At 42.8% G+C, this 15,160-nt stretch overlaps 1 protein-coding gene and 1 long non-coding RNA gene across 2 annotated transcripts in view; one reads left to right on the top strand and one right to left on the bottom strand.

Moving 5' to 3' along the window:
* Nucleotides 1–2,532, bottom strand: part of si:dkeyp-14d3.1 (transmembrane protein 132C) — a 414,649-nt gene extending 412,117 nt beyond the window's left edge. The window contains exon 1 of the mRNA XM_061906884.1: nt 1,769–2,532. Coding sequence (XP_061762868.1) covers nt 1,769–1,814 — 46 coding nt within the window. The 5' untranslated portion in view covers nt 1,815–2,532. The remainder of the gene's footprint in view (nt 1–1,768) is intronic.
* Nucleotides 2,074–7,054, top strand: LOC133556708 (uncharacterized). The gene is made up of 2 exons (XR_009807575.1): nt 2,074–2,513; nt 6,481–7,054. It is a non-coding gene; the product is annotated as an uncharacterized LOC133556708 (long non-coding RNA).
* The last annotated feature ends 8,106 nt before the right edge of the window (nt 7,055–15,160 follow it).

Below are 15,160 nucleotides of genomic sequence, written 5' to 3'. Positions count from 1 at the left end.
TTGTATAAAGAGAGTACTGCCAACCAAACATCCATTTTCTCCATCCATTTTTCTACCGCTTATTCCCTTTTGGGGTGGCGGGGGGCGCCGGCGCCTATCTCAGCTACAATCGGGCGGAAGGCGGGGTACACCCTGAACAAGTCGCCACCTCATCGCAGGGCCAACACAGATAGACAGACAAAATTCACACTCACATTCACACACTAAGGCCAATTTAGTGTTGCCAATCAACCTATCCCCAGGTGCATGTCTTTGGGGGTGGGAGGAAGCCGGAGTACCCGGAGGGAACCCACGCATTCACGGGGAGAACATGCAAACTCCACACAGAAAGATCCTGAGCCTGAGTTTGAACCCAGGACTGCAGGAACTTCGTATTGTGAGGAAGACGCACTAACCCCTCTGCCACCGTGAAGCCGCCAACCAAACAACAGGTGCCATTTTTGCTACCAGTGACGTGTGCGGCTTTGCCCAGACGCCTGGAATTGATGTCGTTTTTTTGTCAAAATGAACTAATTTAATACATCTTTATATAGTTCTAAACATACTGCAACTCATAAACTTAGACAATAAAATCCATTTATTTCGGGAAAGTATAATTTTCCGGTCGTATTCTTTTTAAGTAAATATAAACGGAATACAATGATTTGCAAATCCTTTTCTACAAAGACAAGATATTTGATGTTCAAACTCATAAACTTTATTTTTATTTTTTTTGCAAATAATAATTAACTTAGAATTTCATGACTGCAACACATGCCAAAGTAGTTGGGAAAGGGCATGTTCACCACTGTGTTACGTCACCTTTCCTTTTAACAACACTCAATAAACGTTTGGGAACTGAGGAAACTCATTGTTGAAACTTTGAAAGTGGAATTCTTTCCTATTCTTGTTTTATGTAGAGCTTCAGTCGTTTAACAGTCCGGGTCTGCGCTGTCGTATTTTACGCACCCACCTGTTCCCAATTAGCCTGCACACCTGTGTGATGTTCCAAATAAGTGTTTGATGAGCATTCCTCAACTTTATCAGTATTTATTGCCACCTTTCCCAACTTCTTTGTCACGTGTTGCTGGCCTCAAACTCTAAAGTTAATGATTACCTCAATTCCTTGAATTGCCGCCGGGGATGTAGTATGCGCCTGCCTTGAATTACCGCCGGGTCAAACTCGCTTCGCAAAATAATTAGCGCATGCTTAGTATTACCGCCTGGTCAAACTCGTGACGTCACGAGTGACACGTCCCCTGTCATCATTTTCAAAATGGAGGAGGCTGATTTCAATAGCGGTAATTTGAAATCGCCTAAAAGGAAGAAGATTAAGAGCTATTCAGTAGGATTTAAGGTCCAAGCTTACATCACACTCAAATTTTTACTGCATGCCTTTGGTAAGTGCAGGAGTGAGAAGAGGTTTTAAAATAATTAGTGCATGCTTACTTTTACCACATGCCTTTGGTAAGGGCAGGAGTGAGAAGAGGTTTTAAATTAATTAGCGCCCTGGGGGCAATTTAAGGAAATACGGTATTTGCAAAAAAAAATGTTTATCAGTTTGAACATCAAATATGTTGTCTTTGTAGGATATTCAACTGAATATACGCTGAAAAAGATTTGCAAATTATGTATTCCGTTTATATTTACATCTAACACAATTTCCCAACTCATATGGAAACGGGGTTTGTATGTATTGTATGTTGAAAATTGTAAATAAAAGTTTTGAAAATACCTTTAAAAAAAGGCTGGGAAAAGTGTGAGTAAATGATTCAAAAAATGTTCTTACCTTTCAAAAGTAACGCCAAAGACAGAAACAGGAGAATGTGCAACATGTTTCTCGGACTATTAAGGTGGAGGGGAACAATCCACCAAGAAAAATCCAAAATGTTTCAAGTTCAAAGGGAAAGTGTGACCTGGTGCATCATTCTAAATGGATGCTGAATGACTATAGTAAAAAAAAAAAAATTTTGATTTTTTGCTGTCCTCCTTGACTAAAAAAAATTTTAAGCTTCATTTTGAAGATTTTAAACGCTGCCAAATGTGCGCCACGGTGCCTCCCCGCATTAGTTAGTGACAGAAGCTTCTTGAAGTTGGTTGCTGCGTCCGGCGCATAGTCCAAAAATTCGGCAGCCCCATGCATGCGTAATATGCATCATGTATGGGAGGGAAGAAGAAGAAAATAGCGAAAAGTTGAAATCCGAACCCTTGCACTGGTATCACATCCCACGAAAAGTCCCGACGACAACTTCCGCCCGTACAGCGCCGAGGGGGGACACGCAAACGCAGCCTCTAGCTGACTTGGATGACAACTTCCGCCCGTACAGCACCGGGGGACACACACAACCGCAGCCTCGATGACTTGGACGTCAACTTCCGCCCGTACAAGGGTGAGGGGAGGACACACACAACCGCAGCCTCTAGCTGACTTGGACGTCAAAAGATTCTACGAAAGTCACGACTTCCAGTTTCCGTGGCTGCCGCGGCCGAAGCGCGTCCGGGAAAGAAAGGAGGCGGCGGTGGCGGCGGTGACAGTAAGTTGTACTGGCACACGTCAGGGGGGCGAGTGGCGCGCCACACCACGCACACACATAGGACCAACATCGCACTCAAAGCGTTTAAATAAAAGTTTTAATTTTTTTTTTAAACCGTTTCGAAAAAATACTCCTATTAGTGGTATTGTTTGTGTCAATACAATAATTGCAGATATTTACTTAAACCGATTTTTTTTTTTAATAATTATTAAATGTTGCGTCCCGACCTGTTAGAGTGCATCAGCGACCCCTTGTGGAAAGAATAATCAACTGACAAGATGTTTGGCTATTAAAATCTATTTGGTCAGTGTTGAGGGATATGCGTTTCCATCCATTCATTTTCTACCTCTTGTCCCTTCTGGGGTGGCGGGGGGTCGTTGGAGCCTATCTCACTTACATGTAGGCGGAAGGCGGCGTACACCCTGAACAAGTCGCCACCTCATCGCAGGGCCAACACAGATAGAAAGACAACATTCACACTCACATTCACACATAAGGGCCAATTTTCATCAATCCATTTTCTACCGTTTTTCCCTTTTGGGATGGCGGGGGGTCGTTGGAGCCTATCTCAGCTGCATTTTGGGGGAAGGTGGAGTACACCCTGGACAAGTCACCACCTCATCGCAGGGCCAACACAGATAGACAGACAACATTCACACTCACATTCACACACTAGGGCCAATTTTCATCAATCCATTTTCTACCGTTTTTCTCTTTTGGGATGGCGGGGGGTCGCTGGAGCCTATCTCAGCTGCATTCGGGCGAAAAGCGGAGTACACTCTGGACAAGTCGCCTCTTCATCGCAGGGCCAACACAGATAGACAACATTCACACTTACATTCACACACTAGGGCCAATTTCCATCCATCCATTTTCTACCGCTTGTCCCTTTTGGGGTGTCGGGGGAGTCGCTGGAGCCTATCTCAGCTGCATTCAGGCGGGAGTTGGGGTACACCCTGGACAAGTCGCCACCTCATCGCAGGGCCAACACAGATAGACTGACAACATTCACACTCGGATGGACGGCCAATTTCCATCCATCCATTTTCTACCGCTTGTCCCTTTTGGGGTGGCGGGGGGTCGTTGGAGCCTATCTCACTTACATGCAGGCGGAAGGCGGCGTACACCCTGAACAAGTCGCCATCTCATCGTAGGGCCAACACGGATAGACAGACAACATTCACACTCACATTCACACACTAGGGCCAATTTCCATCCATCCATTTTTCTACCGCTTGTCCCTTTTGGGACGGCGGGGGGTCGCTGGAGCCTATCTCAGCTGCATTCGGGCGGAAGTTAATGTACACCCTGGACAAGTCGCCACCTCATCGCAGGGCCAACACAGATAGATAACATTCACACTCACATTCACACACTAGGGCCAATTTCCATCCATCCATTTTCTACCGCTTGTCCCTTTTGGGGTGGCGGGGGGTCGCTGGAGCCAAACTCAGCTGCATTCGGGCGGAAGGCAGCGTACACACTGGACAAGTCGCCATCTCATCGCAGGGCCAACACAGATAGACAGACAACATTCACACTCACATTCACACACTAGGGCCAATTTCCATCCATCCATTTTTCTACCGTTTGTCCCTTTTTGGAATCGCGGGGGCGTCGCTGGAACCTATCTAAAGTTCTTGTGCACGCCGGAAACTATGTATTCCATGTGGTCCGGATTTTATCCATTTTAATTAGGTACACGCAATAAACAATTTAACGAAGTAACAATAAAAATCAAGGATCCACATTCTATTGAACTTTGCAGCCCCTTTCATTGTCTAATTTGCATAATTAATCATTAAGTATGTACAGCCATACAATGGACTGGGCCAATTTCCATCCATCCATTTCCTACCGCTTATTCCCTTCGGGGTCGCGGGGGGTCGCTGGAGCCTATCTCAGCTGCATTTTGGCGGAAGGCGGTGTACACCCTGGACAAGTTGCCAACTCATCCCAGGGCCAACACAGATAGACAGACAACACTCACACTCACATTCACACACTAGGGCCAATTTCCATCCATCCATTTTCTACCGCTTGTCCCTTTTTGGAATCGCGAGGGAGTCACGGGAACCTTTCTAAAGTTCTTTGGCACGCCAGAAACCATGTACTCTACTAACCAACTCAGTGGTCTAGTGGTTAGAGTGTCCGCCCTGAGATCGGTAGGTTGTGAGTTCAAACCCCGGCCGAGTCATACCAAAGACTATAAAAATGGGACCCATTATCTCCCCGCTTGACACTCAGCATCAAGGGTTGGAATTGGGGGTTAAATCACCAAAAACGACTCCCGGGCGCGGCCGCCGCTGCTGCTCACTGCTCCCCTCACCTCCCAGGGGGTGATCAAGGGTGATGGGTCAAATGCAGAGAATCATTTTGCCATCACCTAGTCTGTGTGTGACAATCATCCGTACTTTAACGTGTGGTCCGGATTTTATCCATTTTTATTAGATAGACACAATTTTTAATCCAATCAATCTATTAATCTTTGCAGCTCTTTCATCGTCTAATTTGCATAATTAATCATGAAGCATGTATTTGTGATGGACATCCATCCATCCTTTTCCTACCGCTTATTCCCTTCGAGTCGCAGGTGGTCGCTGGAGCCTATTTCAGCTGCATTCGGGCGGAAGGCGTCGTACACCCTGGACAAGTCGCCACCTCATCGCAGGGCCAACACAGATAGACGGACAACATTCACACACTAGGGCCAATTTAGTGTTGCCAATCAACCTATCCCAAGGTGCATGTCTTTGGAAGTGGGAGGAAGCCGGAGTATCCAGAGGGAACCCACGCAGTCACGGGGAGAACATGCAAACTCCACACAGAAAGATCCCGAGCCCGGGATTGAACCCAGGACTACTTAGGAGCTTCATATAGTGAGGCAGACGCACTAACCCCTGTTGCACCGTGCTGCCCATATCATTAATACATGATTGTTGTTCTTCATATATCCAGACATATCTAACCAAATTCAAAACTGATTAATATATTTATATATGTATATATTTTTTTTTAAAAAAGCTATGGAAACAGAAATCTATATACATATATATGAATTGTGTCATTAATATATGATTTGTTATTATCCATGTATATATATATATTTAGACTTATATAAGCAATATTTGTTAATACTCAACATTAGATTGATCAAATGTGAGACTAATCTTATTAAAATATACATATACTGTGTAATATATAAGTGTTGTCAAATGATTATTTTATTTAATCAGATTAATGACACTTTTGAGTTATTACTTGCTTGCATAATTTCAAATGTCTTAAGGATAAACCCTAACATTTGAGCGCAAATGCAATTTTATTGTCAGAATGTCATCCAGGATAATTTTTTGTAAAGGCTTTACACGAAAGTACGTCATTTATTTTCTAAAAACCTGGTAACTTTTTTATCCAAAGTTCAGTCTGGGTGTACTTAGAAGTCAAAAGAGAATGTACGGTCAAAACAAATTGCATGATTAACGCGATACATTTTTGTGATTAATCACATTTTTTTTGACATACCATTTTGAATTTGGATTATTGAATATTAAGTGGTAGAAAATGGATGGATAAATGGAATAATAATCACAGGTTATTATTCATTTGCATAATTCAAATTAACTTAAAAATGTGTTATTACTTATGTTAAGTAGTTATTTTAATAAAATTAATCACACGATTGAATTTAGATTAACCATGATTATATACAGGTTATTTCACGCTTGCATAATTTGTATTACCTTAAAAAAAAGAGCCCTATATTTGGACACAAATGCAATTTTATTATCAGACTGTTTTCCAGGAACATTTGTTTAAATGTTTTACTTGAATACACTTCATTTTCATGATCCAAATAGGAAAAATTGAATATGAGGGCCAGCATGGACGAATGGAATAGACAAGCCATTGTAATATCTGCTCTCGGAAAACAAACATCCTAATCTACGATTTGACTCCCTCAAAGGGCCTTGAAGCTGTAAACAACAGGAACAGGCTGTTCTGAAAACATCCCCGAGGACACCTAAATGATGGACGCTTTTGACCTCCCTCCCTCCTTATCGACACCTGGAGTCGAACTTTTGCTTGCATGCAGAACGGCCCCAGGCCTATGAACACTACATCAACACACCCAAGACAATGGGCATATACACACACACACCCTCCCCACCCCACCGCTTGAATACCCTCGGGGTGATGGACGGCTGGCAGCGCTTCATAGCACCAGTCGACCTCCGGGGCCCCAACACCCCGCCCTCTTTTGCAAATTTTTGTGATAATGTGTAACATGTTCATGTGTGCATGGCATTGAGGTTTCTTTCCCACTCCAGACTAGGCCCCCTGAGGAGCCCAGTCTAGATTGTATTTTTTTACTAATCTTCTTCCACAGCGTTTTACCTTTTTTTCATCTTTGGCGACCCATCAGCGTTTCTGTTCTGTAACCCTGTACACTGTTTGTTTGTCAAATCTTGAATGGGTTTGTCCTGAAAACATAGTTTTGTTGTACGTGTGCAATGATAATAAAGTCCTATCCTATCCTCTCCTATCCAAATGTCATAATGATATCATCTAAAGCAGGGGTAGGGAACCTATGGCTCGCGAGCCAGATGTGGCTCTTTTGATGACTGCATCTGGCTCTCGGATAAATCTGAGCTGACATTGCTTAACACGATAAGTAATGAATAATTCCACTTGTAATAAGTGCTAAAAAATATAGTTCAAAACATAAAACATTCTCATGCATTTTTAGTCCATCCATCCGTTTACTACCGCACCTGTTCAAGAAGTTGCGTTAAGAAGTTATTTATTTATTATTGGTTAGTGTGGGGCTTGTCCCCCTGGGGGTTCTTCAGACAACCAAGCACCGACATAAGAGCTCGTTTCAGGGTTACACTGTTGTTTTATTTTTCAATAAGTCTCTCAGTTGCTTTCCAGCAATTGTATTTTTCTCTTTCGTTCTCGCTTGCGCTCTGGCTCCAGCCCCAACCCCGTCTCTCCTCCTGGCTGCTGCTTATAACAGAGCGACAGGTGGTTAGATAACAAGGCTTAGGTGGGCCATCTATGCAGCTCTCGCTGATTTCGAGGCCGGTCCTGGCACACCCCAGTTCGCTGCAGGCCGGCGGGCCACGCCCCCTCCATAGTTAGCTTCAGAATAACAATGTTATTACAAAGAATAAGAGACCTATTATACTCTAGAAATATTGGTCTTACTTATGCACGTGTTTAGTTGTGTTCAGTGTTAAAAGAAATATTATATGGTTCTTACGGAAATACATTTTAAAATATTTGGCTTTTTTGCTCTCTCAGCCAAAAAGGTTACCGACCCCTGATCTAAAGTCTAGTCAGGGTGCGCTTTTTATATTAAAAAAGATGGACAATAGACCATTCATCAGCAGTGCGCATTATAATCTGGCGCGCCCTATGGTCCAGAAAATAAGGTAGTTATGTTAGTTTTCAGAACAAATTTCAGTTAAGGCGTCTTCATCCAGCCTTATGTTAAAGACATCTGTTAAGTGACTTTTCATTCCGTTAGTAATCAACATGAAACCAAGGTTTTGCTTCTTTCTACATGAGTGCATTTTGATGATGGAACCAACCTCCCTGCAAAAAGCATTAGACGTGGGATAGAGAGAAGTCCCATTCCATGTTTTAATGGTGGGCTGCTGGTCCATCCTAAAGGAGTCTGTCACTCAGCTAAATCCCCTAACGCAGGCCATGCTTTGGTCTATTGAGGAGCTGGGAAACAAAGACAGAAACACACAGAGCAGAGCCCAAGTGGTATAAGTTACATACTCCGGAGCTGCAAGTCATTAAAACATATCAGAACTCCTACAGGCTCTGCATATGGCAAATACATTTTACAGGCTAAATTACTGACAGGTAGGCCGCAGTATAAACACGCACACATCATCCATCTCCTGTCCAAGGAGGGCCAACACAGAGCTCGTATACTTTTAGGGAGGTGCACTAATAAAGTAATACATATTACATCTCAACAGATGTGGCATTTGGACCCGCAGGCCTCTCTGTGTCTTGGTCTTAAGACTTTGAGGATGGAAGAAAGGTCTAGTAGTCTGTGATGTCTAACAAGCTTTCATGTGTCAGAAATGGAACTAGGATTGAAATGCCATTCCATACATGTAAGGATGCACAGCTATGGATGGGTACCTTTTCAAATTTGAATCAATACTGTACCAGTAAAAGGTACCGCGGAATTAATCAAAAAATATGAAATGGCATTGTTTGATTTTACATTGATTGATGTGTGAATTTCGGTCAGAGCCTATAGAAGTACCAAATTTTGGTACCTATCTCTATACCAGGGGTCGGGATCCTTTTTGGCTGAGAGAGCCAAAAAGCCGAATATTTTAAAATGTATTTCCGTAAGAGCCATATAATATTTATTTTAACACTGAACACAACTAAACACGTGCAATTTTAAGTAAGACCAACATTTCTAGAGTATAATAGGTCTGTTATTCCTTGTAATGACATTGTTATTCTGATGATAACTGTGGAGGGGGCGTGGCCTGCGGGCCTGCAGCAAACTGGGGTGTGCCAGGACCAGCCTTGAAATCAGCGACAGGTGCGTAGATGGTCCACCTGGGCCTTGTTATCTAATCACCTGTTGCTCTGTTATTAGCAGCAGCAAGGAGGAGAGACGGGGTTGGGGCTGGAGCCAGAGCGCGAGCGAGAACGAAAGAGAAAAATACAATTGCTGGAAAGCAACTGAGAGACTTATTGAAAAATAAAACAATATTGTAACCCTGAAACAGGCTCTCAGGTTGGTGCTTGGTGGTCTGAAGAACCCCCAGGAGGGCAAGCCCCACACTAACCAATAATAAATAAATAACTTCTTACCATTAACGCAACTTCTTGAACAGGTGCAGTTGAAAACGGATGGATGGATTAAAAATGCATGAGAATGTTTTATATTTTGAACATTATTTTTAACACTGTAATCACAAGTGGAATTATTCATTACTTATCGTGTTAAGCAATGTCAGCTCAGATTTATCCGAGAGCCAGATGCAGTCATCAAAAGAGAGAGCCACATCTGGCTCGCGAGCCATAGGTTCCCTACCCCTGCTCTATACAGATATTTTCATACTAAGGCTGTCAAAATAAACACAGGGTCTACTGAAAATGTGACCAAATCTACTGGGTCAAAATTATACATACAGCAATGTTAATATTTGGTTACATGTCCCTTGGCAAGTTTCACTGCAATAAGGCGCTTTTGGTAGCCATCCACAAGCTTCTGGCAAGCGTCTGGTTGAATTGTTTGCACCACTCGTCTTGACAAAATTGGTGCAGTTCGGCTAAATGTGTTGGTTTTCTAACACAGACTTGTTTCTTCAGCATTGTCAAACACGTTTAAGTCAGGACTTTGTGAAGGCCCTTCTAAAACCTTAATTCTAACCTGATTTAGCCATTCCTTTTACTACTTTTGATGTGACTGCAGAATTTTCCTCCAGACGGTCTTATCTTTGATCATGTGATGTCAGAGGAAACAAAAATTGAGCTTTTTGGCCACAATACCCAGCAATATGTTTGGAGGAAAAAGTGAAGTGAATTATATTTATATAGCGCTTTTCTCTAGTGACTCAAAGTGCTTTACATAGTGAAACCCAATATCTAAGTTACATTTAAACCAGTGTGGGTGGCACTGGGAGCAGGTGGGTAAAGTGTCTTGCCCAAAGACACAACGGCAGTGACTAGGATGGCGGAAGCGGGAATCGAACCTGCAACCCTCAAGTTGCTGGCACGGCCACTCTACCAACCGAGCTATACCGCCCCAGGTGAGGCCTTTAATCCCAGGAACACCATCACTATGTCATGATCCGTGATCCAGATCATCTTTTGTTTAGTTATGTTCTGTTTGTTTTGGACTATCTAGGTTCCTGTTTTGTGCACTTTGGGTGTTTGTTTTGGTTTCCATGGGTACTAATTGGTTTCACCTGCCTCTGATTAGTGCCCTGTACGTTCACCTGCTGTTAAGCACTAATCAGAGAGCTATTTATTCACGTTGCTCGCCACGGTCGGTGTGGCTTCATTTTTTGCATGTTCTTGATTCTTGCGCCTGTGTTTCCTTAGCTCCCCGTGCGATCGGCAGGTTTTTCTTTTGTTTGTTCTGTCTTTTTGGTAGCTGGGAGATTTATGTTAATAAATCCTCTCCTACATCACACTGTCGTCCAGAGCCGTCCATTCCACATTCCGGGAGAACCAACCCCGACCCGACCTCGCCAAATGTGACACCCTACTATCAAGCATATTATGCTCTGGGCTCTGCTCAGGTTTTGTTGCCAATGGAACTGGTGCTTTACAGAGAGTAAATAGGACATTGTCAAATGAGGATTACCTTCAAATTCTTCAGGACAACCTAAAATCATCAGCCTGGAGGTTGGGTCTTGGGCGCAGTTGGGTGTTCCCGCAGGACGATGACCCCAAACACACGTCAAAAGTGGTAAAGGAATGGCTGAAATACTATTTTATTTAAAGACGAACTTGCAATAATAAACATGTTTAATGTACCCTAAGATTTTTTGTTAAAATAAAGCCATTAATGCATGTTTTTATGGTCCCCTTTATTTAGAAAAGGACTGAAAAGTATCAAAATAATGTTGGTACTTGTACCAAGATATTAGTCAGTTTACACAAAAAAATGTATAAAAGCATTTTCTTTCGTACATTACACTAGTTGGCAAAAATAAATCAATCGAACAAAATACTGTACTGTAGGGTTAATTTGAGATGGCTTTTTGAAGGAGCTGCATGTCACCCTATGACCTTCAGTAACTCCCTGGGCCATACTGTCCTCGGGTCCTATACGTATTCAATCTAATAAATCATCCCATAAGTCTTTTTGGGAGGTATCCTTCATCCATGACCTTAACCAGCTGCAGTAGCTTTTCCTCATGTCAGTTGGGGACGTCCTAGCTTCATCATAACCTTTTATTCTCTTCCCGCGGTCTATCTGATCTATGATAGCATTAATAATAACTGCTACGGAATACCCTGCCGCCCTCTGTGTTTTGCCCACTGCCGGCCAGGGCAGATCTCCACTGGCCATTCGCAGGCCATTAAAACTGTATTTACTTATCAGTCTCTCTGGGGCCGTCACTTCGTTCTCCAGCCCGATGCCCAGAAGGAAAGAAATGAGTGACCTTCCTCTAGCTTATGAATCACAAGTCAAAATGACCTGTCCCTCATTTTGTTGCCTTATTTCCTCGGAAAGCTACAATGACGATTGAATCTACCATTGAAAAAGGACAGATAAGAAAATAATCAGTACCTTTGAAGCAATAATGAACATTCTTCCAGCCCTAAAGAATTTATCAATTGTCACTATTTAAGAAGTAGACACTTTTAGGTCTAAGCCTATTTGCAGTGAAGGAATGATCCATAATTTACAAGTTAGCAGCTTGCTGGAAAAACTATGAGAAAACTGGATGCTGACTAGCTAGCCTGGTCAGGCCAGGTGGACAAAAAGACAAATAGATTAAATGCTTCTACGTGAGCCTCCAATTATTTATTGTGAAATAAATGGTGAAACATGTTAGCATTACATTTATTTAAGGATTCCAGAGTGGTTCAAACATTGTTGTTTGGTGAACGAACCATGTGTCAATAATTACGACTAGGTACCAAATTTGTTACTTGTATAAACACCAAATTCCATTGGTACTACCTAGTATCTATTCAGAATCAGAATCAGAAATACTTTCTTAATCCCCAAAGTGAAATTAAGATATATAAATATAATTCACATTTTCAGCAAAATCCCATTCAAGATCAGACAAACATTACAGGGAGACAGGACAGGATCGCTGACGGGTCTGCCAACTTCGGGCACCCCTTACAAAAAAGGTGAGAAACAGGTAAAAGCTGTGGGGAGTGAGAAAAAAAATCAGTCTAAACCTGGGCCCCTGAAGAGGGGGTTTAGACTGAGGCCAAGGGGTAAAAAACTCATAGCCATAGCACACATAATCATGTGTGTAAGAGGGAAACATTAAACATCAAAGAACACAAAGGATATCAAAAGAGCAGAGCTGATGTAACCAGCTACAAAAGCAAACAACAAAAATAAGATAAAAAACATACACTGTGGTGGCCTCTGCGTTCCACGCCATCATCTGCTGGGGTGGGAGCAGGATGGCCAGAGACAGGAGCAGACCCAACAAAGCAACCAAGAGAGCCAACTCCACCCTCAGCCACCCACTAATTCTCGGCTAGTATCCATGCATTTTGATTTGTAAATTAAAGTAAATAAAAGTCCGCTTACAGTGGCGCCAATGGGAGCTTTTCTATTTCGCCCATAAAATCCAATAAATAACCATTAAAAAAATGCCAAAAATACTCCATTTACATTTTGTGACTTGAATTTTAACTTTCATTTTCACCTTGTTACTATAAGCATTAAAGCAGACACACTATTTATAGCTGTGCCGTCATCACTTCCGTGTGTGCCTATGTTTACATCATCGAGTGGTCTGCTGCTTCCCTGCTTCCTTGCTCCCTGTAAGTTTTTTTCTAGATCATAAATCATGCATCTCATCGGGGCATGAAAGGCCTGAGTAGGTATTCCGACAAGTTGGTACACTTTGACAACCATTTAGGACCCAAAACTGTCGAGAAACTTGTTCCCCTCCACCTTGTTTCTTCGCAAGGACTATGAGACATTTTTCATCGAAATGGGAATATATGAACATCCTATCAGTCAGCCTATTAATGATAGCAGACCTTGTACAGTAAGTGGTGTTTTATTTTGTTCGTGGGTCTCATGAAGTCTGCAGTGAGTAATGATCGGTGATCAATTAATCAATCAACATAGCCCCTAATCACAGATGTCTCAAAGGGCTGCACAAGCCACAACGACATCCTTGGCTCAGATCCCACATCAGGGCAAGAAACAACTCAATTCAATGCGAACAACGAGCAACCTTAGAAGGGAAAATCTAAAGCCGATAAAATGTTATTTAAAAAAATAAGCCTCAAACATTGCTTTTCAGTATTGTGGCTCAGCTGTTGACATCATTACTATACTGGTTTGGTTTGGTTTAAGTTTGTTTCGAACATTTATACAATTACAAGTGATACATCATATACTATAGTTTTAAAGGCCTACTTAAATTATATTTAATTATTTAAACGGGGATAGCACGTCCATTCTATGTGTCATACTTGATCATTTCGCGATATTGCCATATTTTTGCTGAAAGGATTTAGTAGAGAACATCGACAATAAAGTTTGCAACTTTTGGTTGCTAATAAAAAAGCCTTGCCTTTACCAGAAGGTTGCACTCCGCCAAGGTTGGCCTTTGTCACAGATTCTGTTCATAACTTTTATGGACAAAATTTCTAGGCGCAGTCAAGGCGTTGAGGGGATCTGGTTTGGTGGCTGCAGGATTAAGTCTCTGCTTTTTGCAGATAACGTGGTCCTGATGGCTTCATCTGGCCAGGATCTTCAGCTCTCACTGGATCGGTTCGCAGCCGAGTGTGAAGCGACTGGGATGTGAATCAGCACCTCCAAGTCCGAGTCCATGGTTCTCGCCCGGAAAAAGGTGGAGTGCCATCTCCGGATTGGTTATGAGACCCTGCCCCAAGTGGAGGAGTTCAAGTACCTAGGAGTCTTGTTCACAAGTGAGGGAAGAGTAGATCGTGAGATCAACAGGTGGATCGGTGCGGCTTCTTCAGTAATGCAGCCGCTGTATCGATCCGTTGTGGTGAAGAAGGAGCTGAGCCGAAACGCAAAGCTCTCAATTTACCGGTTGATCTATGTTCCTATCCTCATCTATGGTCACGAGCTTTGGGTTATGACCGAAAGGATAAGATCATGGGTACAAGCGGCCGAAATGAGTTTCCTCCGCCAGGTGGCGGGGCTCTCCCTTAGAGATAGGGTGAGGAGCTCTGCCATCCGGTCAGGATGCCACCCGAACGCCTCCCTAGGGAAAACATTGGTGCAGTTTCAAGAACACAATGAATTTAGACTTAATCTCAATGCATCTACAAAGCAATTCAACTTTCAGTCACAGCCCATCTAGGATGAAACAAGAAACAAAATAAAGCATAAATGAAAACTATTCTATGTTTTAAATATGTCATTTTTCATTTCTACATGTTAATCCTGAGCATGACGTTAAAGTGCATCCGGTAGTGGAGACTTCTCTATGGGGTCTTTGGGCACTAGGAAGTTAACCCCTTTACTACTGTTACCCCAGGTGGCCTTTTGCAAAGGCCTAGTACCTGACTGCCCCCTAGCCAGGGATACGGTGAAGACCTCAACTGCGGAGCAGGCGGAAAACGGTATATTTAAGAACTACCACAATGCCTGCGATGGCGGCTGAAGGCTGCAGCAAAAAAGGGTCCCTAGTTGTCTTGGACTCCATGCCATTGGACCCTGACCCGATTCTGTCAAGGATCGTGTCTGTGCACCAGTTTTCCCACGTTAATCAAAGTCACGCACAGGTATCCTCCATAAAGGGACCCCTACCAGGAGGATCGTCATACTCGTTGGAATGAACGCCGATGAAGTCAACAAACCTTACAGACTGAGGTAGAAACTATTTTAAGACTTACTCCCTGCCTCATGGGCATCCCTGTGTATTAATAGAAAAATAAAAACTGTGCAATGTGTGAACATTTTC

The sequence above is a fragment of the Nerophis ophidion genome, linkage group LG07, assembly GCF_033978795.1.
Source record: "Nerophis ophidion isolate RoL-2023_Sa linkage group LG07, RoL_Noph_v1.0, whole genome shotgun sequence".
Classification (NCBI taxonomy): Eukaryota; Metazoa; Chordata; class Actinopteri; order Syngnathiformes; family Syngnathidae; genus Nerophis; species Nerophis ophidion.
This window is presented reverse-complemented; position numbering and strand designations above follow the sequence as displayed.